This window comes from Vipera berus (genome assembly GCF_964194415.1).
Source record: "Vipera berus genome assembly, chromosome: 6".
In the NCBI taxonomy this organism is placed as follows: Eukaryota; Metazoa; Chordata; class Lepidosauria; order Squamata; family Viperidae; genus Vipera; species Vipera berus.
The window spans coordinates 42,701,449-42,729,419 of NC_138208.1; the positions used below are offsets into that span (position 1 = coordinate 42,701,449).

Genomic DNA, 27,971 nt, shown 5'->3' on the forward strand with positions numbered 1-27,971 from the left:
AGGACCCCCTGGCAGGGCGAAACCAGCCGTGGGGGAGCAGAACTCCATTTTCCCTCGGCTGCAGTGCCACAGTGCAAACTGGAAGTTTACCCTTTTCTTAATACTGCTCATTAAATGCTGCAGATATATATGAAGGCTATTTTTGAATACTACTCTTTTTACCTTCTTAATTACTATTGATTTCTATTTTAGTTTGCTGTAATATTTTGAATACATTAAGATACAAGCATTAATAAACTTGTGTGTCATGTGTTTTAGGGAAATTGGTGATCATTGGCATTTGGCTATTCAAGAAGCAATCTTGGAAAAGTGCAGTGATAATGAGGGAATAGTTCACATAGCAGTGGACAAAAATTCACGGGAGGTAAAAAGTGATTTAAGATAGTTAACTTGTATATTTAGTTTCTTTGCTGGATGTCAATCAAAATTTTATTTTTTCATCTAGGGCTGTGTGTATGTCAAGTGTTTATCTCCAGAATATGCTGGAAAAGCTTTTAAAGCATTGCATGGATCTTGGTTTGATGGTAAGAAGTTCAACAAGAAGCATCAGTAATTGTTTAATAAAAATATTTCAAATGAAAGTGTTTTTATAATGCTTGTAAAATTAATTTTATTCACATTGTATTTTTAAACTGATATTAATGTTTTGAATTATATTTTGCTACAGGCAAGTTGGTAACAGTAAAGTATCTACGATTAGATCGGTATCATCATCGTTTTCCACAGGCTATTGCTTGCAGTGCTCCTCTGAAGCCATCAAATAAACATATGAACTCAATGTCTCATCTTCGTCTCCGGACAGGCACAGCCAACAACCAAGGAAACTCCTGAGAGACTTATTGTACTAGAACTGTTGACTTGCAGCAGGTTTTCCTGTCTGGCCTTGTCTTCCACTTTTACTACTTTTTGTATGTTAACATTTACATTAATCATTTTTCAGTCTCATTTTTTAGAATGTCTGATTAATGGGTAGTACTGAATTAAATGAAAATTGGCTATAGAATGGTTTAGAGCCCAAGCAAATCAACATATTATGTTTTGCATGACAAATGTTGAGTTTATTAAGCATTTTCAGATGTGGCTGAATTTTTGCATCAACAAGTGTATGATAACAGTCCAAAAGCATGGAGATGTACTGTATTTCCATAATTTCCTGTGAAATAATCTTGTGGGTATTTTGTAACAAAAGCCACCTACAATTTCTGATGGAAGATAAATACATGTGTTAATTTCTGTCCAGGAATTAGTTTTTGTTGCTGTAAAGCTTTATTTGTGTCAGTCTGGGGATGGGAAAGATGCTGCAGAAAACAACTTAATGCAGATGTGCTAGTTTTGTATATAAACATTGGTGGTGGCAGCATCAACAAGTAACTTGTAAAGATGTCTGCTTCAAAGCAGTGAATAAGCTCCCTATTTCATTCATAACCAATGTTTTATTTAATTTGGCTGTATTATTATCCAAGGGCCAAATACTTTGAAGTATTAGATACAAGTTAAATATCTTTTGTAGGTTTTATATTAAAATATATGGTTATGATTTTTGTGTGAATGGTCTAATATTACTGTGATAATGGATTCAAAATCATGTGAGCAATAAAGAAGTAATTGGCAGGTACTCACTTTATGGAAAGTTATTTACTACAAAAGAAAATGTCTTACAATATACTAATGGGGAGTATTTCTCAATTAAAATTTGCTGCCTAAATGTGCCCAAATAAAAAAAAAATGCACATAAAATTCTTGCTAGAGTGTAGAAATGCAGTACATAAAGATTTGTATATGTTCTATATTGTATGCATTGTTTACACCTTTAAAATTAAAAATACAAAACATTTTGAAACATAACCTGAAAATATAAAATAATTTGATATAGTAATTCTTGTTGAAGCAACATAATGTGTTGATCCAGTTGAATATTATATAGGTGAAGGTATGGAAAACCATTTTTTTTAAAAAAACGTAGTCCAGTTTTTATTGTAGATATGACCCTGCAGCATGAACTTGCACAAATAATGCACGTTTTCTTATGGCTAAATCAACATGACACACATTTGTGTAATGAAAAATCCTATTGTGCCTTATCCTTGTGCTTTTTTTGTGGGCAACATATTTAATAATGGACTGTTTCTTATCTAGAAAAAAATGGTTGTTTTTTGTCTAGGATGCTAACAAATATATGTAATATAATCGGCCACACAAAGTTCTGCTCTCAAAGAACAAGTACATATTTTTGACATGAGAGTAGATTTTGATAGGCCTGTTTGATTTTTCATGAAACTTACTATATACATATACAAATATGTATAATATACATGTATATGTATATGTATTTATGTGTATATAATCAGGTTTTGCTGTATTTGTGCATCATAGTGATTTATTGTTCTGATCTTAGTAACCATTTTGTGACCTATTGCAAGTGTGAATGTAAAATTAAATTGTGGTAGTTTAAAATGTTGCCTTTTGATGCATATGCATCTTTCTTCTAAACAATGTGTAAACCCTGTACATTGATTATAGTAAACTGTACCATTATGTAGCCTATTTTACTGTTAAAATGTTGACCAGTTTTCATCCCTGCAAGACAGATGGGAATGTGTATAATACCATGGACACTTCGGAAAGTCAGATGTTTGTAATTTGTCCTGTAAAAACATAAAACCAAAACAAAACCAATTAAAGATTTATTAGGGCTTTTTACAACCGTGTCAGTTCTTTGGGTCTTTTAACATCTGGGACGATAATAGTTAAAATAGATTTCTTCAACTTTTGCACTGGTTGGAAGCACAGGAGAGTTGGATGATTGTTACATACAAAATAACTACATTTTATGTGTATTTTAAGTGTGAACATCTACTCTGTTATATCTTCTAATTACTAATAGACTGTTCTGAAAAGTAGAATAATGTGAGAGAATCTCACGTTGATACCTTTAAGATCACATTGCTATAACTTATTCTTCATTCGCAGAAATTAACTTTTACATGTAAAAATGTGTTTACAAGATGTTTAGAAGATTTCTATCCATGCTAATTTTGGAATTCCTTGTGTGAAATATTCAATAGATTTTTCCTAGATTTCCTGCATTCCTAGATTTCCATCCTAATATTAATGGAAGATGTGGACAAATAAGTCAAAAGGATGATGTGGAATGACTTCTTGCATACAAGTCCAATCGGTTTTATAAAAGTTAATAGACTGAATTGGATAATGGAACTTAAAATTATGTATTATATACTTACAAGAGGTCACTTTAAAAACACCCATAGTAACCTTTCACACTGGTTTCAAATCTGATTTTGGTTTTGAAAGATCCTTCATAGATTTGTTATAATGAGAATTGAATAGGTGGCTCTGGAAGCCTATGCTGTAATCATAGCATGGTTGCACTGAATGTTGTAGGACTTCTAGGATTAAGTTAGGTTGTTAGGGATTGAGAGTCTCTTTCATCAATTGCCAAACAAAATTCCAATTCTTGAATCATTTCCTGGACATATTTTTCATTTGTTTCCACTTTCCAGTTGATTACTCATATTTGGTAATCAACCTAACAAGCCTTAAATCAGGGGTGTCACACTGCTGGCCCACAGGCCAGACACGTCACGCGGAAGCTGTGCCCATCTCATTTGCCAGCAATGGCAAAACAGTCCCGATATGTCACATGACGTCACGTGATGTTGCGAGTTTGACATGTCTGCCTTAAATGGTCTGGAACTAGAATATCAGAAGGACCATTTCTTCCATATGAATCTAATAATGGGACACCCATAGCCATCTAGAGTGACTGAATCAAGTGGTTTTTGCTGTTTTACAAGGTTTTATCTTGAAAATTTACTGATAAAACCCCCAATAAAAATTGGCTTTATTTTGCTTTTTTACAATATTGGCATTTAATTTACCTTGATCATGTCAAAAAAACCTAAACCTTGGAAGGATAGGGACTTGAGTGACAAGTTAGTAGGAAATTCCAGTGCTGAGGCCTAGACTGGGTCATTGAGGGGAAAAAAAAGACCAGAAGAGTGCAATGACAAAGCGTTTGGATATTGTGTAAAAAAAAATAAATCAGGAAATTGAAACGTTTTACTTTGTTTTACACTAGGGGTATATGAGTGTGGGCTAGATTGCAGTTAACCTGTGATAGGTTGGGAGGTAAAGAGTGTAGGATCAAGAGAAAAACACTGGTTTAATGTAAAATTAATTAAAATTAAATATTTAAATATGCAGAAACTCCTTAAATCTTGCCCTTAAATCTTACACGATAACCACAAACCAGCCAACCATGTTATGATTCATCACTGCTAGAAACCCGTCATGAATAAATTATGGTTAAGTGTAGCCATAGTCTAGTCAGAGTAGATTTAGGACATAATTACAGGTAGTTCTTTACTAAAGACCACAATGGAGCCGAAAATGCATGTTGTTAAATGAGACATTTGTTAAGTGACTTTTGTCCCATTTTACGACCTTTCTTGCCACCGTTAAGTAAATCACTGCAGTTGATTAGTTATAACATGGTTATTAAGTGCATCTAGCTTTCTCATTGACTGGTCAGGTCACATAAGGTGATTATTGACCTTGGGACACAGCAATGATCATAAATATGAACCAGTTGCCAAGCATCTGAATTTTGATCGCATGATCATAGAAATGCTGCAAAGGTCATAACTGAAAAATGGTAATAAGTTACATTTACCAGTGCCATTGTAATTTTGAACTTTCACTAAAGCAACTTGTTAATCCAGAGCTACCTGTATCGTGCCACTGAATTGGAAACAGATCTCTGAATTAAACGGACTTTGGTCAGATATTGGCAAAGTATCAGGAATTCGTGTGTTACATTTAGATGAAATCATACTTGGACCTAATATAGGGGGAAAAATTGATTCTACTAAAGTTATCTATAAATTTAAATATGGGTTCTATGGATTCTAAATTGCGGCAACTGGAGACAAACCGAAAGCCGGAAGTAAAGTTTTGCTGACCGACATGGACTTGTAAAGCCCTGGAAACACGTGCAACGCACGCACACACACACACACACACACACACCCTTGGGACGGTTGCAGTCTCTCTCGGCTCTATGCTCATATTTGGAGCTGATTGAGCAGCTGCTGTCCAAGGAATTTCCCGTCGTGCCTTTTGGAGAGGCTGCCTGTCCTGTCCTTTTGCTGGACCGTGTGGGTGGAAGGCGCCTTTGGCCCGAGGCGGCTGCGGAAACAGTAGCTATCTTTTCTCCTGCCAAAGCTCTGTTGCTTTATTTTTCTGCCTCGCCTCTCCATGCGCGCCGAGCTTCCCTTGTTCCTGAATTTATTCTGCTTGGCGGCAGCGGCTATTACACAGATACCAGGTAAGGTAGCCGTAGTCCTTCGCAAAGGCAACGTTACTCTCCTGTCTACTCGGATTTCTAGATTGTTCGATCCGGCCTGCGGCGAGTTGAAAAGTAAAGGGCGATGGCTTTGTGGCGGGGATGAGCAAGCAAGAGAAAAGGTGGAGGAGGCCATCTATTGCCGTGAGACATTAGCAGCTGTCCAACAGACTGAGAACCCTGTCAATCTCCACAGGACATACTTCTGATTAGACAAGCATTAGATTAAGATGGTACAAGCCTCCAATCTGTATTTTGGATGTATGTAATCAAACCTCGCAGGACCTGTACTGAATGTAAAGAGAATTAGGCTGAATCTGTATGGGTGGTGGCTGTAACTAAATTCACGTATTATATGATGGTGTTCAATATGTAACCGAAGTAGAAATCTTGGCTGCTTTTTATATTCGGGTTGGGAATGGGGGGAGGGGGGAGTTTCTTAAGATTTTTTTTTCTAAATTAGTTTGCTTTCTTCTGGATGGGGTTGGAGATGTTGCATCACTTTCAAAACAAATAATCTCCTTAAAGGTCCATATAAAGTATTAGCATTTGACACACAGAAATAAGATCACTGACAATTTGCCAGGTTTGGGGGTGTGGTGAGGATATGTTCCAACTAGCCATGCAATGTTGGAATGCTAGATATACATCATGCTATTGTTTTTTCAGAAACTTTTGCTGCAAAAAGTTTATTAATCCAGCAACTTTTGCTTGTCTGTAGGGAAGAGATTAGAGTAACTGTCTAGAGTTCACAAGGAAAGCATTTTTCTCTGAGTTCTCAGTTAATGCAAGTTAACAAAGGGGATTTCTGTCCAACAGAATCAACCTTTAATATAATCTAAATATGTTTAAGGTGGTTGGACCACCTTATATATTACTTTCCAGTTGTTATACTATCACTATCTGTTTTCTTCTGATGCCTTAGGTTTACCAGAGATAATAGTTATAATAAGCTGATTATTTATAGCCATGTTTTTGCTGGATAAATCACAATTGACTGAGTTTGTGCAATACAAATAAACCATAATTTACAAAGAGTAATAGATTCATTTAATGTGGTATGGTGAAACCAAACAAGCCACATAATGTTTTATTACAGGGTTAGGCAAATGTTTTGGGCCAGGACCTTATTTGAATTTTTAATTTTATGAATATTCAAATAACCATAGAAAGTATATTCCCCATGTGAATGTCATGGTAGGCACAAGCAAACTGAGCCTTGGTGGAGCAGTGGGCTGATGCCTCCTTAAGTAACACCAGCTGCCTGCAATTAGTGCAGGTTCGCATCCCACCAGGCTCAAGGTTGACTCAGCCTTCCATCCTTCCGAGGTAGGTAAAATGAGGACCCAGATTGTTGGGGGCAATAAGCTGACTTTGTAATAATGCCGCTTGGGGTGTGTGAAAGCCCTAATAAGCAGGCATATACATAGAATGAAGGCTACTGCTAAGTTTGTAAAGCCGCCCTGAGTCTTCGGAGAAGGGCGGGATATAAATGGAATTAAAATTAAAAAATAAATAAATAAATTTCAGAGCAGTCGATTTCTAGAATTCCATTTTTTCCTCAGGCTGTTCTGTTTAGTGTCAATAATCTTTGCAAGGACAACATGCATTCCTGCAGCATTCCTGCAACTTTCTATTTTTTTAGTTAATATTTTAGTTAAAAATATTAAAAGTATTGTTTTAAAGAAATCAAGTATGGAGAAGAAGAGAGCCAAGTGATTACAAAGGCAACTTTCTGATTGCACATTAATATCTATGATCAACATATTGCTTATGTTTTGATTTAATGCAAACTGAGTTATTTTGCTTTTGAAAAATGTTTTCTATAATTATGTCATGCTGCCTCAAATGTATTTAGGAGAAAGGAGTTCCAAAATTGTTCTTTGATGCTTGATAGTTGTTATTTTAAAAATCTAATTATCTTTTATTGAATTATATTTCACATCCAATATAAATATATCAGAAGGCTTTTGAGAATTGGGTAATTTATTATTTATTAAATTTATATGCCACCAATTTCACTATCGAGCAATTCTGGGCCCACATCTTAAGAAAGCAGAACTCTTGGGAATAGTTTCTTCCAAGCAGGAACTTTTATTAAGAATAGGAGATAGCAGGCATAAGACAGGATCTGAGGGATTCCCTTACAGATCGATATTTTTTTTTATATCCCGCCCTTCTCCGAAGACTCAGGGTGGCTTACAATCTAAGCACAATCAATGTGCTTAGCAATAGCCTTCATTCTATGTATATGCCTGCTTATTAGGGCTTTCGCCCCCCCCCAAGCGGCATTATTACAAAGTCAGCTTATTGCCCCCCAACAGTCTGGGTCCTCATTTTACTTACCTCGGAAGGATGGAAGGCTGAGTCAACCTTGAGCCTGGTGGGATGCGAACCTGCACTAATTGCAGGCAGCTGGTGTTACTTAAGGAGGCATTAGCCCACTGGTCCACCAAGGCTCTTTACTATTTTAAAGCTTAGGGACACTATTTTAAAGTGTCCCTAAGCAAACACCACCCCACAGTTCATCCAGGCATTATGTTTTTTGCTCTAAACTGACAAACCAATGCAAAGCTATTTATTTTTCCTGTTTGGAGGTGAAGGTCAGAGTTACAAATGCAACGTTTATGGCAGCCAACACTTATACTGCTGGTTTCTCCAAACTACTAAAACTAAAATCTTTTTACATTTGAATAAATTTTATTTATTTAAAATTTAAAAAAATATTTTAGTTTTTGCTATATTTCAAATCTTGTAGTTTTTTGCCTTTATGTCTTCTGCCAGGCAGAAAACTAGCCATTTTTTAAATTAAGAATGCAAGTGTGCTGGACCAGTATATATTCAGCTGGTCCATTTTATATCTAGTTTAGGAATTAAGAACTGTGTTAGTGTATTTAGCATTTACAGGGTTAATGTTGTTTCATTGAGAGAACTGTATGTTAGACCACTTAGCATTTAAAGGGTTAAAGCTATTTCCTTAAGAGATGGCTTCTGGGAAATGCAGTCTAGTTGTTTAGTGAATCCTATACTTATCTAGTTAAGTGGGAGGAGCTTCAAAGTTTATTGCAGGACTTCCTGGCTTTGTGCCTTTGTCTCATCTCTCTGCATGAACCCTAGCCATGCAGCTGGGGGACAACAACCTCTGTATCAACATGTAACATTTGCACAGGATGAGAAAGTCCATTATTCTTTTACCTAATGAGATGGGTTCAGATTACAATCTACATTCCGGAAGGACTTCTGCTCTAACCGTGAGTTATTGTTTGAGGATACCTGTGAATAAAGTAATTTGCTTATCCCATCCATTTGAGTTTTATTCCCCATCTTCTTGGGACAGCACAGTAAAAGAATATGGCATGTTTCCTCATCTGGCTGCAGTAAAAGAATAGGGCTGTTAGTCTCTTCCCTGTGAAATATTCTCCAGCTGGCTGTAGTAAAAGCCTATGGCATGTTTTCTCATCAATTCTCCTGCATGCCAATTTTTTCTGCTTGCATTGGTGAAGGAATATTGTGCTTTTCCTCTCCTCTAACTTCTGTAAAGCTCCACCTCCTCTAATCTAAGAAATCCAGCATTCCAAAGCCAGAGATAACCATCGGGTTCATTCTGAGGAAGCTTTGAACCACCCCCCCCCTCCCCTTCTCTCTCCTTTCAAACGGAGGCCGGCTTGCTTAAAGAGCCAGCATCATCTTGCACAATGCAGAACTGTGCATTTAACTCTTTACTAAGGGGTTACAAAGATTAATTCTCTTCAATAGAAAGCCTGCATGTGTGTTGGATTCTTCTCAGCTGCTAATTGCAGAGAGATCTGCTGTGAATGTTTACAAGTGTCTCTAAAGTAAAGACGTGTGTATCTGTATATCAGCTTGCTATTTCCAAAGAGAAACAGCCTCTCCCCCTCCCCCATTTGATTGGAATGCAAATACATGTGGCTGGGAAGAGAAGAGATATCTCCCTGTTGCAAGCTCAATTTGCATTTGAAACTGATTCGTATCACAGCATTTCAAGGCAAGAGACTTTTAAATCTTTTTCTGCCTGACTAAAGCTGTATTTTTACTCAAACAGAGAAAAAGTTTGTTTGTTTGCAAAAGAATCCCTTTGTTTAAAAGACCACTCATAGGGGCAGCTCACCCAGCCATAAAAGGGTAATAAAGTAATTAATTAATGGTAACCAGGCAACTGGTGGGAGGAAGCTGACTCCTAGCCCTCAATCCCTTCCTTTGGAATTAAGGGAATGTGGACAGTAAAGAAAAGCAATTGTTTCAAAGGCAAAACCTATCCCAAGCATAGGCAAATGCAGCAGCACCCTCTGGTGGTAACCTGCAAACAACAAGCCTACATATATTCTGTCTACAATGCAAACATTTTAACATTAAATTGCTTGTGACCAAGGCATCCTAGGAAGCCCATACGTGGTGCCCTCTGGTGGCAACCTGCAAACAACAAGCCTACATTTATGTTACCTGCAAATAAAGCCTAAACCAAGCTGCTTATGTAAAGGCTACTCCCCCCCCTCTAGATCAACACAAGGGAAACAAAGCTACAAATTAACCTTCGTTCATAGGACAGAACTAGTAGTTCCAAACTGACTTACAGCTTGTGGTTCTAAGAAGACAGAATTTGGCTGACTTCATTTCCAAGTGAAATCTAGGGGCAGCACTGATTAGTAGCAACTTGCAACAGCAAGCTTGCATTTACCCACGCAGAAAAGCGCACCCCTGGTGACTGACCTGTGAATAGCAAGCTTGCATTTACCCACACAGAGAGCGCCCCCAGTGGTGCCTCTATTCACAGACAGCGTACCCCTGGTGGCTGATCTGCAAATAAAGGGCTTGTCTCCAAACAGCGCCCCCTAGTGGTCAAAGAGTGAACTTCACTGAAGTTCCCACTCACACAAGTAGCACCTCCTAGTGGTCAAAGAGTGAACTTTGCTGAAGTACCCACTCATGCAAGCAGCGCCCCTGGTGGCTAATCTGCAAATAACAGACGTGCATTTGCCCATGTAAACAGCACCCCCTAGTAGGCAAAGGGTGAACTTTTCTGAAGTCTCTAACCATGCAAACAGTGCCCCCTGGTGGTCAAAAGGTGAAGTTCACTGAATTAGTTCAAAATAGCTAGGAAGTTTTCTGAGCCGGTCCTAACCATGGCGGAGTGTCCTATTGATTCAGAAGAACTGCTTCAACCAATGAACCTTGGAGAGCTATTCCAACCAGCCAACCATGGAGAACTGCTACAACCAGCCAACCTTGATTTGTACACAGAAGCTGATGTCCAAGCTTCGGTGAGGCGAAGACATCTCAGAAACCCTATGACCTGAGGCAACAACAAAGAAAACCTACAGAAGTCATGCAGTCGAGTCTGATGGAGAAATGGGATGCATTCCATAAGCGCCACGAAAGAAACTGGGAGAAATTACAGAAGCTTTGCCAAGCACCCAAAGAGGAGCCTTCTCCCAAACGCACCCTTTCATTGAAGGAGTTTTTCTTCAAATGAAAAGACTACAGGCGCTGTCTCGAAAAGGTCCAGTCACAGCTAAGAGATCCAACACTCAAAAAGGAAATGCAGCAACTCAGGCTAAAAAACAAGGAACACGTGTGTTTCTTAGAAAGTAAAAAATGCCTCCCTGAGGTCGAATTGCACATGAAAGAGACACCAATCAAGAAGGCTGCGTCAGGAGTCTCCCATCATTCACATACATCATCCCAGCGATCACACACAGCTCCCCCTCACACCTCTAAACAGGCTTCACCCTTTCATTATAATTTGCCATGATCTCAGGCGTATTCCAGCGTGTCACAACAACCTTCTGTCTCAGACACCTCCCATCACTCCAAAGCATCTTCTTGGCACAGCCATGCTTCCTGAGTTTCAAGGGCAGAGAGCTTCACTGTCCAAGCTGCACAAGCAACAATCGAAGCTGAAGCAGCCAATGCAGCTCTTCGCATATCAGAAGCGGAGCAACTACAAAGGGAAGAGTTGGCCAAACTGGAGGAAGAAGCAGCTCAAATGGAGGCCAGAAAAGAGGCTGAAGCAGCTCAAATGGAAGCCAAACAGAAAGAAGAAGCAGCTCAAATGGAAGCCAAATGAAAGCGAGCTCAGGCCAAGCTTGAGTTTCTACAGCGTCAGCAGGAAGCGTCAGCAAAAGTGATGAGTGGAAGCCTTTCAGAAGGCAGTCCAGGGGGCCAGGTGCAATTTGGAAAGGCTGGAGAATGAAAACCCGCATAGCCGCATGCAGGCCTATGTTGCCGACCAGGATGCGCCGCAACATGAGCAGGCAGGAGCACCGAGGTTAACCACGTCCCTTAATACCAAGTGGACAGGAAGGACAATCTCAACAACCAGAGGTGCCAACCAGTCAAGAGAGCCAACATCGCACCATCTGGATCTTGAGATCTTCCTTCCAGAGCTACATAACTGACTCCAATGAACCAAACCACAGATAGTAACCAGTTAGGTCCATCTGCAACGGCAATGACTCCACAGCAGGAAGAGCAGCTGCTGAAGGACAAGATTGCCAGGGCTCAGGCCAGTCTAGAGTCTCTACTGCATCAATGGGAAACATCCTGAGGCACCACTTTCACGCCCGAACATCAAAGAAGTCGAAGAATTGTGACTTAGCTATTGTGTTAATGCCCTGTATATCTATTATTACATACATCTTTACGGCTTTTTCTGGGCATCCGTCGGGATACACGTTAGCCAAACAGATGTGAGTGCATGACCTCTGATGTTCCAACTGAAGAAAGGTTTTACACAGTATCTACGGTCACAGTGCCTCAGAGCACGGCGGGGAGGAAAGCTTATGGACTGTGCATAGAGTCGTTAGACGGAAGCTCATGGTTCTGACTGCCACCAGTGACAGAAAGGGACTCCCTACCAAATGACCGCAGTGAAATTCCAATACTGGAAGTGGTGAGAAAAAAAGCTTACATGTCACACATAGATGATCTAATTCCCCCCTTAGATCCTGAAGCCGAAATCCTACTTATGTTGGGAAAAGACGCCCCCGACTCCTATGCCTATCACGATATGGTCAGAGGCCCATCAGGCAGCCCAATTGCCCTTAAGACAGAGTTTGGATGGATCTGCGTTGATTGGCTGCAAGCCCCAAACCAAATGTACGTGGCAGCAACCTCCATTCTCAGGAATGAGAGAGCGTCTCACATGAAAGCATGCCAAGAACACTTCACAATTTCGACAGCCAAGCCTGCTTTAGGAACGACAGTGTTCCAGACCAGCAAAAACGACAATGACGTGAGCCCGTCAATAGAGGACAACGAATTTCTAGAGCTCATGGACAAGGAATGCCTGCAGGATGGCAGAGGGAGTTGGATAGCCCCACTACCTTTTTGTATACCCAGGCAGTGCCTACCTAACAATCATGAGCACACACTCTCTCACCTCAACAGTCTGAGCAGAGATATGAACAAAAAGCCTGAAATGAAAGCTCATCTAGTAGAGTTCATGGAAAAGATGTTCCAGAGCGGACATGCAGTATCTGCCCCACCACTGAAGAAAGATGAAGAATGCTGGTACCTACCATTCTTTGGAGTGTACCACTCACAAAAGCCAGGGGAGATAAGAGTAGTCTTCAATGCCAGTGCACAGTACCAAGGCATCTCTTTAAACAAATTCCTTCTCACAGGGCCTGACCTTATCAACAGTCTGCTTGGAGTGCTCATCCATTTCAGAAAGGAAGCTGTGGCAGTCATAGCTGACATCCAGCAAATGTTTTATTCCTTCTATGTCAGGGAAGACAATCGCAATTACCTGCGCTTCCTGTGGTTCAGCGATGACCAACACAACCAGCAGATAACAGAATACAGAATGCGAGTGCACGTTTTTGGAAATGTCTCTTCCCCCGCAATTGCTAACTACGGCCTGCAACACCCCACCCATATAGGTAAAGCTGAATACGGTGCAGACGCCAGACACTTCATAGAACGGGACTTCTATGTTGATGATGGCTTAAAGTCTGTACCCACTCCAGCAGAAACTATAGACCTACTAAAAAGGACATGCCAGATGTTAGTGGCAACTAACCTTAGGCAACTAACCTTCCTTCCAACAGCAAAGAAGTGTTGGTAGCCTTCAATCCTGAAGACCACGCTAAGGGTCTACAGGATCTCGACTTTGGCACAGACGATCCTCACTTCCAATGTAGTCTCGGTTTGTGTTGGGACTTGAACAAGGACGTCTTCACCTTTAAAACCCTGGCAAAGGACAATGCTTTCACAAGAAGAGGAGTCTTGTCTACAGTAAACAGCCTGTTCAACCCTCTAGATTTTGTTGCACCCATAACAGTCCAAGGAAAGCTTCTTCTGTGCTCACTCTCCCAACACGCCTCAGACTGGGACAAGCCGCTATGTTTGTGCATACAGGTATTTACATCAGGCCACCACTTGATATTATTAAATCTGCCAATCTTGGGTCCTGCTTGAAAACAGGATGTAGTATGAAAAAGTAGCCCTTCTCAATAATAGTCTCCACTTTATGGAATGCTCTACCTCCAGAAGTATATGTAGTCCCCATCTTACTACAGTTCCATAAACAAGTTGAACCTTTTGGACTACAGGTGCCTATCTGGTGGTTTCTCTTTGCTTTTTCTGTGGTTACTTTAGAGTTTTGACTTAAATGTATAAATGATTTATTTATAGTTACCATATTTTTGGTTTTCTTGTTGATGAAGTCCTTTGCAACTGACAAAGTTGTATGGCAAGAATAAATACGTGTTGCACATGATTTGGTATATAGTCATGGCTTTTTTTCTCATAGAACGCTCAGAACGGCATTCTGGCACCTTTTTGCATAAAAAAAGCTTTTGCACAATCTGTGCTACTCCCTCTATTGGCTTTCAAAAGGCTATTGGCTTTCAAAAGCCAATAGGAATTGCTGCTCAGTGTGCCAAAAGACCTGGCGTTGCACAGGGAAGTTGTCTGGAGGGTGCCAGGTTGGTAAGCATTGTCCCTGGGCTATTCGGCCCAGTAGGGGCTCTGCTTGCCCTCCCACCGCCCAGGGAACTGGCCGGAAAGGGGCAGCGCAGCGGAAACAGCAAAGCGCATCCCCACAGCACCAAACGCCGAGTGGCCATTTCCTTCCTTCGGCTGCAGCGGAGGAAGAGAGGAAGGAGGCTGAAGATTTGCAGCTCCCTCTGCTGCCCGCCAGCCACCTTTTCGCAGGCGATCCTCCAGGAGGGAGAATAGTTTCTCATGTGTCTGTGTCTCTTATGGCCCGAAAGATCTCAAGATTTGAAGAAGCATTTATAGAAAAGGAATACCTGGCGCGTTATGGATTTATATGTCAACTAGCCTTAACTGAAAGAAGTGCCACCTACCTTATTTAATCCCATTGGCAGCATCAACTATGCATCATCTCCTAAGACTTGTTTTGGAACAGAAAGACCTTTCACATGCTGGGGAACTCTTTTCTCTGGACGATTGTGAAATAGAAGGATGCCTATCCGAAGCTCTTGAGCAAATCAAACTAATTAGTTCATCTCCTGACTACCAGATGAATGACAACAACCAAGCAGTTGTAGAAATTTGTATCACTCGAATTACTTCAGCTATCAGGGAGACTGAATCCATTGAGAAGCATGGAAAAGCTCTTATTGATCTCTGGGAGTCGTGTTTAGAGCACAATCTGAAACCTTTTTGTAAAGATGAAGACACACCGCATGCAAAGATTGCCTCTGATATTATGAGCTGCATTTTGCTTAATTATAATCGCCCTCCCATCGTAGCTTTGGCTGTCCCAGTTGCAGTGAAGATTCTCCAGGGAGGTAACAAAGAATTGTACAGGAATTTATCCAGTTATCTCTCCCTTGCTGCAATTAGCAAAGCAGAGCTGCTTGCTGAACATACAGTAAGTATTGTAAAAAGCATCCTGCAAGGGAATTCCACATTACTCCGTGTATTGCCTTCTTTATATGAAAACCAACAAGAACCTTTAAGCAACCACCTGAGAGAATTGGCAGGACTGATGCCTCATCTGGAACCATCTGAACAGCAACATCTTCTATAGCTTTTGCTAACTGTTGCAAAGAAAAAACAGCCTAAGGAATTGTTCTGTACCAGCCTACTACTGGCCCTGCAGAAAAGGCAGGGACAACCCCTTTACAAAACGGCAAGAGGCTGGAATTAAGCCTGCCAAATTTATTAACATAAAACAGAGCAAACAGAAACACGAACCATGAAACAGGAGCTATTCAAACGGTTGCCTTCAGCAAACCAGCCCTCCCACACATTCCCCTTTTAAACAGTTCAAGGCATGGCTTCTCTCTGCCTCCTTCCAAGGTGCCCCATTGCCTTCCTCTGTTTACTCCTGATTGACTGCCTCCTGCATCGGGTGTCCTCCTGCATCAGGTCATCTTCATCCACGCTGTCAGACTCACACAGCTGGGTTTGTGTCGTAACCAGATGGGAGGGGCCTGGCTGAGGGCTCTGCGGAGCCTCAGGGCTATCCTCTGGAGGCTCTCCAACACCTCCTCCTCCTCCTCTGAATCGTCCAACCCAACTGCCGAACCCACAGGCTGACCCTGAATCACAACAGGAATGAGCTCGGACCTACCTGATCTGTTTGCTTAATCAGCTGGCCAACATGGAACATTCTTTCCATCATATCATTTTGTTGGAGATCAGATACATCACTGACACCTTCTCCAACATCTTGGGTATCCAAAGCAGAGATATTTATCGTATGAGTAACAGTTTCACTGCTGTAGCTAAACATGTCATCCAACAACTGAAAAACAACACAAGGTCGGAATGCAGGTCCCAAAGGTTAGTAGTGCATGCTGGTCATATGAAGGATATCCATGCAGACAGCAAAGGAGTAGGAGAGAATGGAGATGTTACAGCCAGCATCTCTTTCATTGATCTGTATTTGAGCCAAGAAACTGACAAATTGCCTTCTTGTGCAGGCTCTGAAGAGTCCCAGCTGGAACAATCCTCATCCTCATCCAATCCTCATGATGGGATGGGGTTGCGTTTTATTAATGTGTTTTAACTTATTGTAAGAATTGTGGGCATTTTGTTTAATCTCTTTTAATTTTTGTATTTTGTCTTTTAACATATACTGCCCTGTTCACCGCCCTGAGTCCTTCGGGAGAAGGGCGGTATACAAATAAAATTAATAATAATAATAATAATAATAATAATAATTTTCACGCCCAAGTATCAAATGCTCAGAACCAGAGAAACTGCCAGAATCTGTTAAAGAAAACTGCCACGAAGAGAGCCCAAAGACCATAAAGAATCCCATGGAGTATCAAGATAAGCTTTTCTTTCACTTAAAAGAAATTCTCTATAAAGTGAAAGCATATGTCATGGAGATGGGGAAGAAAATTCCATTCCCAGATGATAGAAGATACAGTTAAAAGTTGTGTAGCAAAGTTGTCCTTCAGCTGTCCCCTGAAAGGTCACTACTGGCCTATACAGTAAATCCGGTTTTGCTCTCATCAGTCACCAGCCTCAACTTTGGATCCATAGTAATAGGTATTCCCCAAACAAACCAATTTTAAGTGTTTGAAAGTACATTAATGTTTTGGACAAAACTTTGGAATTTACTATGAACAAAATTTATGTTAAGAACTGAATATATAATTTTTAATTATATAAATATATAAATAAAATTATATAAATAAAAGATTAACAAGATGAGAGTTCTGGCACCTTGGTTTTTTTTTTTTTAGAAAAACACTGTATATAGTTAATAAAAAAATCTCTGATTTAGAATAGTGTTATGTACTGGGCTCTGGTGATACACCACGTGGGTTGCTGGAGCAGCTAACGGCTCTCCAGCAACCCAGACTGTCTCCTGTCCTGCAGTTGGCTAGCCCCAGGCGACAATGGTTGGTTCAAACCTATTGGCTGCCACCTAGGGGCTAGACTATATATTGCGGCTGGTTGCAGCCCTTGCTTCAGTACAGTTCAGCAAGAAATAAAAGTATGAGTTATCCTGTACTCAGCCTCGCGTCGTCGTTCCTGCACCAAGAACCCACTATTTAACAAATAGGTTTAATGCAGGAGATGACAATTTTAAGTATCCAATAAGGTGCTTAAAATAATACATTTGTCACTTACCATATTGGGCCTTTAGAGTAAGGTTTAATGCAGGAGATGCCAAAGAAGTTAATTCAGAGGGTTTTTTAATCATCTGGCTGCCTATGAGCTTTCTGCCTTTACTACCCTTTTGTACAAGGAAGAAATGTATTTTATTGGCCATATGAAATAAAAGTGATAGGTTATAACTAAATCATTTTTTCAGTTTTTAAAGCACTGCTTGATCTTCTGAGTGTTTATTATTCTTAGGTTACAGTTATCCTGCCACACAGCACCAATTCTCATTCTAGCTGCTGGTTGAAATAAGGCTTTCTGTAACTGTGCCAAGAACAGGCCGTATGTAAGCTCTTACCCTTTGATGGAATGAGTGAATGTTGAAAGAGAATGCAGGATGGAACACACAAGACAGTTCTAAAAGTTTCAAACAAAAGTTTTACAATTAAATTTTCTTACGGAATGAATTTTTCTAATTAGATATACAATGTTTCACTATCAGTTATTAGGTTTTTGTACTAAATATAATAACAGAGTCAACTGTGTTGTCCGGTTTTAATTGTCATTCTGACCCAAGGTCAAAAGAGAAAAGTTACCCTTCCTCAAAAATATCCAAGCACATAACTTCTAAAGTTACCATTTTGAAGCTGATAAGACTTGGTAGTTTTCGCAAGTCCTTGCAAACCTAATTACTGTAAGCACTTTGATGCCAAACTGAGGATGTACATAAGAGGGCTTTTATACTCTTTCAGTTAGATAATGAAATTGCCTCAATTCAGAAGTAATCTCTTTTTTTGCTGCTGGAATGCATGAAGAAAGGAGATTTAAGAAATGCTTGGTTTTCAGGTTCTCAGGCTGTTAGCAACCTCAGAATATTAGGAAAATTGGTTATTTATCAGAGACAGCAGGCAGCATTGTACAATTTCATTCTACGTGATTGCTATTTTTTTTAAAAAAATATATAAATAAAAAAATGTTCCAAATTTTATATCAAGAAATGAAAATCTCAGTAAATACTAGCAGTTTAAAATTCTGTAAGTTAAAAATGTTGAAATTGGGTTTTAAGGATTTGAAGTTATGATATCTGTTCCCTCCCCCATTTTGAGCACATGGTAACCAACCTGCATTTAGGGCCATTTGCAGTGTCCCACAGTCATGTGACTGCACTTTGTTTTTGCCAGAAATTGGTATTTATTTCTGATTTTGGGCCAAAACTGCTCCCTAGTGAACAATGGGTTGACTTAATGACTGTGACACTTAACAATTGCAGTGTTTGCTTAACGAGTGCCACAAAAAAAGTAAATTCAGGCATGGTTGCAAGGAGACTAGTTTTACAATTGTTGACCAAAATTATAAGCTCATTAGAATCATAAATTGAGAACTGCCTGTACTTGTCAGTTGTAGTTTGTCAGCTGTTCCCTGTCTGTGAGATAATTCTGATAATCTTTGATTTGTGTATATTGGCAATAATTGAGAAAGAGGCGATCTTAAGACATGCTGTTCATGTCCTCATTTGGATGACAACTTTTAAGAGTGATTGTTTCCCGCTAGTGATAGGAATTCTATATTATGGGAGCCTACCTGACTACTATATCCTTTATCTGAGATTTCGCTCAGCAAGTTCTTGCGATTGGAAATCGCTGGGTAAGACATTATTTTTCTCTCCTGCCCAGATTATGTAAGTGGGAAGGAAGCTCAGACTCTTTTCTGTTGACTTTTTCATGTCTAAGCCTAAGCTTTTGATCTTTTTTTTTTACTATGTTGCTAAGAGTTGCTTTAATTATTTTGTTTTTAGCTTTCTGTTTCATGTGATTATGTGCTGAATTATATTGTTTTAACATAATCATAAATTGCCTTAATAGTCCCAAGGGGATAAATGATTTTATATTTGTTATATCTGCCAGTAAAGTCTTTACTCAAGGGAATCCTGACAGTATTACATGTCATAAATCTGCATTTTTAAAAACTTGGCAAATTTAAGATGTGTGGACTACAACTCCCAGAATTCCCTACCCAGCATGTTCTAAATTCTGCTCTGATACATCGGTATAGAATAATATTCTGTTTATGTACACCTCTTTCCCCTCTTTCCCCAAAAACTTCTAAGGCCAATATATAATTCTTGTTTTATACTTCACTAAGTCTCTCAGTGCATCTGCAAAGCAATTTTAAATATATTTTAAAATATAGTTTTCTGTTTCTATGCCTAATTCTGTTCCATGTGATTGACAGAATATGTTATAATGTATAGGTTGCCTTAAAAATAAATCATTAAGGTGGATTGTAAGAAAACATTAAGAAATTAAAAAGTGTAGATCATAATCTTATTTTAACTTTCACTGGCATAGCTAAATACTGGAGAATGGTTAGAATATGAGAGAATCCTTTTCTAGTGTCTGGAGGTATGTTCTGAAAATTTTAGAACATCCCATCACTCAGGTTAAAAATACTTAGTGATTAGAAAAAGTACCGGTAGTTCTATTTGACTCTGTGAACATGAATGATTTTTCTTGCAAATATCTATGAAGAAAACTGTTAGTCAATGTGGCAGAATATCAGATCTGGTGTATATTTTCAGATTTAATAATATTTTCTAAAAGACATAAGCTCTAATGAGGGAATGTTACTTTGTATACTATGCAATTTATGCATTTGTTAAAATGAGGCAGTTCATGAAAGTTTATACTTTTAACAAAATTTCTTAGTTGGAAAAGGTGCTACCAGATTTCTGATTTTTTCTTGCAGTAATACCTAGTAGTAGTTGCATGTAACACTGCAGCACAGAGCAACTAATCTGTTTTAAAACTAGGTGTGGGATTATTTTTAGGTGGGGAAGGATTTAAAACATTATCATCCACGTACAATCTGAAATGGTACTACTTCATTAAAATGTTCAGTTATCTTTCATCACAGGATGTATTCTATATTTGAAACATTTAATTGTTTTTTTCATGGGCAAGTCAGTCAACACTTTATTCTTTGTTTTGCATTAACTTGCAAAAGCTGTTTTATTTAGCTTTAGCAACACAAACTTGCTGTTTGCACTTTTTTGCCTGCTAACCACTAGGGGGTGATCTGTTCCTGGTTTAATGGAGAGAACAGCTTTAGTCATAAATTGCTAAATAAAAGTGTTCTAGAAACTCCTGGGGCACCCAGCTTTTTAGAGGTAGAATTCATCCTTGTTCTTTCCTGACCTGAAGAGTGATATCACTGCCTTTTTCCCTGTTGCACTGTAGTTGCTTGAGTCACAGGCTTTGACACAAGCCAGATGGCTGCAATTGGTAGGCGTGCAGGCTGCCTGGTGCTACAGTTGATGAAACAGAATAGGAAGACCTTTTATGATCAGCTGCTGGAGCCCAGTAAGACTACAGCTTTGCTAGGTAATTTCACTTTCACTGCACACTTCTCTTTCTCAAAGTGAAAATACATTTTTATTTGCTTGCTTGGAATGCGTAGACCTTTTTTATTAGCTGATTGTCTTTTCCAAGAGAATGGTCTGTTTGCATGATTAGGAAACAAAAAATCATTGTGCAAATCGTTCATGCAAATGACATGTTTATTTAATCCTTTTTTTCAGGCTATTAGTTGTAGTGTTTATCTTTTCTTGCTCATTACTGTCTCCACGTCTGCTTCTATAAACATTTGGCTCTTGTTCTTTGAAGTAATTTAATCCAAGTAATATTTTATTCAGATACACTCTAAAGAAAGTTAGTAATTCAAGATATAATGAAGAAATTATTGCATGAAAGAAATTGAGGGATGGGGATAGCACTCCATGTACCCATCCAATACAGAGATTTGGACCTACAGTAAGGTTGTATAACCAGAAGGCCATTTATGCAATTTATGCTATTTCTTCCCCAGAATTCTTTCCCAGAAGTTTTTGAGTAAACTTCCCAAACAGCTTGTGGGGAAGCATAGGCTTCTATACTATAGTCAATATATTGATTTCTGGGAAATTTTTAAAAAGTCCAATCAGAGAGCAGCAAAATAAGTAAATAAATTAATGCTTTAATTATTTCTTGGCAGCAGAAAAGATTCCAGCAGCTTGAGCCGGTCTGCTCACAGCCAGTCATGGACAGTTGCCAACAGAAAACAAACTGGTTGGGCTGGTCCAACAAGACATGCTTTCAAAATGTATGGGCACACACAGTGATGTTGCTATGAATACTCCACTTTTGATCAGTATCATATTGCAGACACAGGAGGGGTTTCTGCTATGATTTCATGCCAGGTATAGCCTATCCTGCTTTGTTGCTGACCCCTCTGGGCAGATGATCTACAGTTGGAATGTGATCTTATTTGCTACTGTTGACATTTATTGATACTATTCTAGTGGGGCTTTTTTAAAAATAGTCTGATTATTGCATAGCAAGTTCAAGCCGAAGATACTCAGCTCACAGAACAGTGCAAATGCAAGGTTAAAAAGTTAGCTGCTTAGCTGGTACTAGGCAGCTGCTGATCCCTTATCAATCACAGCTTGATAATGGATGATTTTGGAACATCTGTTAATGCGCAGGAGGAAAAGAGCAAGAAAAGTAAGAATATAATAAAGAAACGAAGTAAACGTATAGACACTTGACTTCATCATAACAAGCATAAACAATTTTAATATCTCTTCACTCCCTCATAGTTTTAAGTCAATGAAAGTTCATTGAGGTTTACCAGAAATAACTTAACCTTGATCAGATAAACCAATTTTATATTCCTTGCTTTTAGTTCCAACAGTCTTACTCTTGAACTTATTTAAACAATATCGTAGAATTTGATTTTTTTTTCTTTGTCCCTTCTTACAAGATTCCTCAAAACTTTTAACCAGCTTCTTTTGTAAATCCAGTCTAAAAACATTCAGCTCACTCTCTTGATATATTATTGGTTTATAACAGCTTTCCTGTTTACACTGCCTACAAATCATATTTCTTTACTGATCTGGCTTGGCTAATTATCCAATAAAAATTAGCAAGAGAAATAGCACTTTCAAATAAGAATTATCAGTTTTTGATATAAATATATTTGAAACTTTGTAGTGCATTCTATTATGAACAAACAAAGTAGATGGGTGCAGCACAAGAAATTGTGTATGATTCTTGTACAATGTACTTGTCCACTAGATGTTTCTGATGGGTTTTCATCTTTGTTACCTTCATTATAAATTGTTTTTAAAAATATGTTAACTCAGCATATATCATTATATAGAACAGCTTTAATATGGAGCCTTCGTATAACTTTCCTTAGATTGATTTTATCAATTCTGAGGAGTTCAGTACAATGGACATAGGGTTCTTTTTTCATGTATAAAGAAAGGTCTTGCTACATGCACAGTTGAAGACGGTATTATTAAAAAATGGAACTACTTTAAGGTAGCAATGGTTTGTGTAATAGTAAGTTCCTTATTTTTAAAACTTTTAAAACCTAGATGCAAACTAACTATAAACAATTAATGAACAAAATGCCAAGTTTCTTTTTGAACTTTTTATGCCATCATTTTCAAATCATTTTCTTAAAATTGTCATGTATATATGTTTGTAAGTTGCTTTATTTCTTCAGAATAATTGCTAGATTGTTGTGCAAGAAATGAGAGGAACTCATTTAATACATGTGTATTTGTATTAAGTTTGTATGTTTCCTTTCAGAAAATAATCATAACCATCATTTTTGCTATGAATCTATCTAACTTGTTGAAGTTTTAATTTTATTTTCATCTTTTTTCCCTTACTCAGCTCTTGCCCCTGTTCTTTGCCTCTGGTTGTGTTGGTGACGATATTACAGTGATGTCTGCATTCAACCTACTGCATTTGGTGACAAAGAGCCAGCCAGTGGCCCTGCAAGCCTGTGGGCTTCCCTCAGGTTGACTGGGTGCTACTTGTGGTTATGCATATGGAGGTCTTTCTACTAGAGTAGGCATCTCTGCTACAGGAAATAATAGCTGTGGTTTGCTAAGGAGTCAGCTTTTCAATGACAACTAAAATGAAAATCTTTCAAACTATATTGTACATCACAGCTTTTTAAAAAACAATAATTGGTAAAAAGGGTTAGCATTTTAGCTTCTATATAGAGTTTGATAAATTTGATAGTATTTTTAGTTCATAAATAGGCACTTTGGTTTTTTAAAATATAACTGTAGACTTAAATAGTCTAAGCATTATATTTTTATCAAGGGATACTACAATCTGGTGAGAGGCAATATGTTTGCTCTCAGGAAATGTTCAGTGCCATTTTAAAAAGAATAATAAATCAATTGAAAGCAAACTTCATACTATTTGTTGCACATGAAAATTTTCTTGTAAAATTATGTTCTAGCCCACTGTTTTGCTTTATTTCTTCAGTTTTTGGTCATAACTTTTATCTTTGTTAGTTCTGCAAACCAAGCATAAACCACCTTGAAATGCAAAAGATAAAGATAAATAATAGTGCTGTTCAGCACATTCATAAGCGGTAATCTACATAGCACATTGATGCATGTGAAGAATCACTCGTCAAAATGTTGGTGCAGCCTTATTCTCTGGAAGGCCTGTCATGGTTTTGGAAGCTTCCCCTCAATTTGCATGTCTGTGAACATATATAAACATTTCCACTTGGGCTACCAGTGAAGTGGCAAATAACACTTTTCTACCATGTTATCGTGTTGGATGTTCCAGATAAAAGTATGGATGTAAGAGCTCATTAATGGTGGAAGGAGAACAGGCAGTGGCCAAGTACATTTCATAGCGCTTTCTCTCTTCCGTTTTATTTATTGATCAAATCTTTATACTGCCCATCTTTCCTTCAAGGCGACTCTGGGTTATAAAACAAGTAAAAAATAATTAAAATATTAAAACATTAAAATCTGCAAAGATTAAAATATTATTAAAAACTGTGCTAAAATTGAGAGCTAAGAGATGATTGGGATGGGGAATAATGTCTTTTTATCCATCAGCCACCTTCAGTGGTGAACACTCCCTCGGCCCCAGGCCAACCAAGAAAGTCAGGTGTTAATACTCTTCCAGAATGCCAAAAGACGGGGGGCAATTCTCGCCTCTTTTTTTTTATTGAAAAGTTTTACAATACATTTTATCTTTAACAATCCCTCCCCCCCTCCCTCCACCCAACCCTTCCTAACCCTCCCTAACCCTCCCCCCCTTCCCCCCTCCCCGACTTCCCAGAGCTAAATACAAGGTATAAAAGTAGAAACAATCATAAACAACCATATGTTAACAACAATAAACTATTAAGTCTATCGCACTCTAGCTCATATGAAATGACTACAAGCAATACTAATATCACATAAAAAAAACTTATACAAATGCTAAGTGAAACTTTTTGGTCCCATATTTGTTCTGGATATAATCAATCCACTTTTTCCACTCCATAATATAACGTTGTTGCGAATGGTCTTTCAAATAAGCCGAAATCTTTGCCATTTCCGCCAGGTCAGAAACTTTTAGAGTCCATTCTTCTATAGTCGGCAGTTCCTCCTTCTTCCAATATTGACCTACTAAAAGTCTTGCTGCCGTAATTAATTTCAGCATCAACTTGGTGTCCACAACAGTAGTATCTGTAATTATGCCCAATAAGAACAATTCTCGCCTCTTGAGGTAGAATGTTCCACAATGATTGGCCCAGGCAAAAAGGCTCTTTTGCTTGACCCTGCTTGCTTCAATTTCTTAGCAGACAGGATCCATAGCAGGCCTCATCTATTGGCACAATTGGAATGGCCTTGTCCCATTAAGGAGAGATGGCTTCTCAGATACCCTGCATCTCCTCTTTATGATATAAATAGTTATAAAGACAGATTATTCTAAGAGATTGGAACTGATAAATGACGTGGCCAAGAAATTGGCTTAGGTAAGCACAATATATATTATATATATATTTACAGTTTTTGAACTAATAAATTAAGAGTACATTTAACCGTTTCATTTTAAATACTATATATACATATATATACTTTTAGGTAGCTTTAGAATTATTCATGCAATACAGTATATCTTTTTTTTTAAAAAAAGATAACCCCTTCATATAAATAAATATTTTCTCCCAAGTTCACCATAATCTACACATTTTGTTTCCTTCCAAATGTTATTTAAAGTGCAAACTATTTTTATGTCATGTACTTAATTTTTTAAAAAAATCTTAATTTTTTAAATTGCTGGAATTTGAACATATATTTTACTAATGAGGTAGAGAAATTTTAGTTTAAAAGACCAATAGTTCTCAAATTCCAGTAGAGGGCTCTAATTAGGTATTCTTTTTCATATTACCGAAGTAATGTCTAAAGATTTAAGTCTGAATACATTTTTTTGTATTTTAGCTAGAGAATTTAATTTAGTGGTTTTAAAGATCTTGAAAAATAGCAAATTAATAAGTAGCATTACTATTGTAGTGCAGAGCCTTTAAAATAATTTTTAACAATTCTAGTAAATTATGGTTTTGAGTCCCAATGTTTGTTAACTTTGTAATTTGGAAGGTAAAAATTAAAAAAAAAATTCTGTGATTTTGTCTTCCAGTAAACCTTTACTAATTTTGAATTTATGCATAAACCGACAAACATTTTCTGTAGCAGAGTGCCACATTTATATAGGAGAAAAACTTACTTTGCTTTGCTGTGAGTTTGTATTGTATGAGCTGATTCATCTCTAAAAATATACCTTTTCCCCCTTTTAACACTGTTCTTTGCTTTCATCACTTTTTGCATGCAGTAGAATGCTTTCTTTTTCTGCTCTTTAAAACCTGGAAAAAGTAATTACATAATTTTAATTAAATTAATACTGAAAAATATGTTTTGAAAGACACAAATGCTTTCTAACTCCAAAGTAATTGCTTTCTAAATAAATATTCAGATACAGTGTTGTGTATTTAATTGGCGGAATATTTATGTGCTGTTTGTAAAACATTAATGTTCACAGTTAAAACTGCAGTACATCTATAGGAAGGTACTGGGCATATCACGTTAATTGTTTGATAGTGTATATGTATTTAATATTAAAGTTTGTATCTATGCAACTTAATTATATTTCATTTATATAGTGTCCTTATCTATGGTTTTAAAATATGCTATTATTTATTTTTTAATTATTAATTGCATTTATGTCCCATCTTTTATTAATATACCTTATGTCACTTACAACAATATTATATTGAACACTAATAAAACAAAAATAACTGTAATATTATCTCCCCCCTTCTGCCTGGATTGGCCTTCTGGAAGGCCCTCAAAACATCAGACTTGGGGACTTCAAGAAAGCCCATTAAATGGTTACAGTATATTGTGTGTACTTAGAGTGCATTCTCCTCTGTCTTTTTATTGTTGTGTTTTAGATGTAGCTTTTCATTTTTAATTGTTTTAATAGTAGAAAACTATGGTTATATTATACCACGCTAGAGTTCCATGCAAGTGAGATGGTAGCCATATAAATGTAATAAAATAAATTAACAGAAACAAAAAAGATGAAAAACCAGACTTTTTACCATTCTTATTATAGAACCTATTATCTCTTCTTGAGTAAATCCATCTTTATATGCTGAAATATCAGTAGAACTGATACAGATAATAACTAAAATACATTTTAGTGAATTTACCAGAGAATTATGACATGGTTAATATTAACACTAGCTCCATATTATGTTAGGATATTTCAAATTTTTATTCATTTATCAGCAGAACTTTATCATCTCTATGCTTCATAATGCTTATTGAACTGGATGATGTACATACAGTAGTATCTTGGTACTCATCGTTAATTGGTTCCATGAGATGTATCAAGTACCAAAAACAATGAGTACCAAACAAACTTTTCCCATAAGGATTAATGTAGTGAATCACAAGGAAGTTGACCCTGAGAAGCTCAAGCTTGTGTGTTGAGTACCAAATAAATGCTGAGTACCAGGACAAAATTTTTGTATCAAAATGTGTTAATTACCAAATTTGATGAGTTTCAAAGCAGTTGAGTACCAAGGTACCATTGTATTGGGATGAATGCTCTGGTTGAGGAGTCCTCTATGTCCCACATTCAGCTGGTTACTAGTGGTTACAGCAGCTTATGGCTTTCATATGCATCAACTGATTTTCATATAAAGTACATTATATATTAAAAATAGCTAAGGCTCTTTATTTTTTGCTGGAAACTAAATCTGTAATAGTATATGAAATGCATTTATATAGATTTAGTTATATGGCATATAATTTCTATTGTATATTTCTTTAAGACATATTTTATTCATGATGTTTGCAATAAGACAAATTATTTATTCACTTAAAGAACCAATCTTCATAAGCTTTAAAGTATGTCTGAATGACTTTAAGGGTAAAGAGAATAAAGAGAGCTGTAGTGTTCAGGAAATCACTGAATCAAGACAATTATCTGCAAAAAAAACTCACTACTTATATCAGACATGTCAAACACAAGGCCCGGGGGCTGGATCTGGCCCGCAAAATGGTTTCATGTGGCCCGCAAAGCCATCCTGGAAACAGTGAGGGAACGGCCCCCACTGCCTTGGCCCCAGCCCAGGCTGGCTGAGAGCCAATGTACATTTTCGTGGTGGTCATATATGCTGAAATACATTCAGTCTTAGC

The 27,971-nt window shown here is 37.8% G+C and overlaps 2 protein-coding genes and 1 pseudogene across 10 annotated transcripts in view; all 3 read left to right on the forward strand.

The window, feature by feature from the left end:
• Nucleotides 1-2,689, forward strand: part of LEMD3 (LEM domain containing 3) — a 32,444-nt gene extending 29,755 nt beyond the window's left edge. The window contains exons 11-13 of one of the 2 annotated variants that reach the window (XM_081331556.1): nt 259-364; nt 446-524; nt 668-2,689. In XM_081331556.1, coding sequence (XP_081187682.1) covers nt 259-364; nt 446-524; nt 668-831 — 349 coding nt within the window. In that variant the 3' untranslated portion in view covers nt 832-2,689. The remainder of the gene's footprint in view (nt 1-258; nt 365-445; nt 525-667) is intronic. The other variant, XM_081331557.1, reaches the window with a different exon arrangement.
• A 2,374-nt stretch (nt 2,690-5,063) lies between these two features.
• MSRB3 (methionine sulfoxide reductase B3) overlaps nt 5,064-27,971 on the forward strand; it is a 78,462-nt gene continuing 55,554 nt past the window's right edge. The window contains exons 1-3 of one of the 7 annotated variants that reach the window (XM_081331968.1): nt 5,250-5,347; nt 20,656-20,799; nt 23,140-23,266. In XM_081331968.1, the coding sequence (XP_081188094.1) occupies nt 23,191-23,266 (76 nt within the window). In that variant the 5' untranslated portion in view covers nt 5,250-5,347; nt 20,656-20,799; nt 23,140-23,190. Of the gene's footprint in view, nt 5,348-8,462; nt 8,617-18,861; nt 19,064-20,655; nt 20,800-23,139; nt 23,267-27,971 lie in introns of those variants that run through there. The other 6 variants (XM_081331969.1, XM_081331965.1, XM_081331970.1 and 3 more) reach the window with 6 other exon arrangements.
• LOC308670396 (ventricular zone-expressed PH domain-containing protein homolog 1-like) lies at nt 14,727-16,892 on the forward strand (annotated as a pseudogene). The gene is made up of 3 exons: nt 14,727-15,432; nt 15,922-16,345; nt 16,539-16,892. The product of its transcript is annotated as a ventricular zone-expressed PH domain-containing protein homolog 1-like (transcript).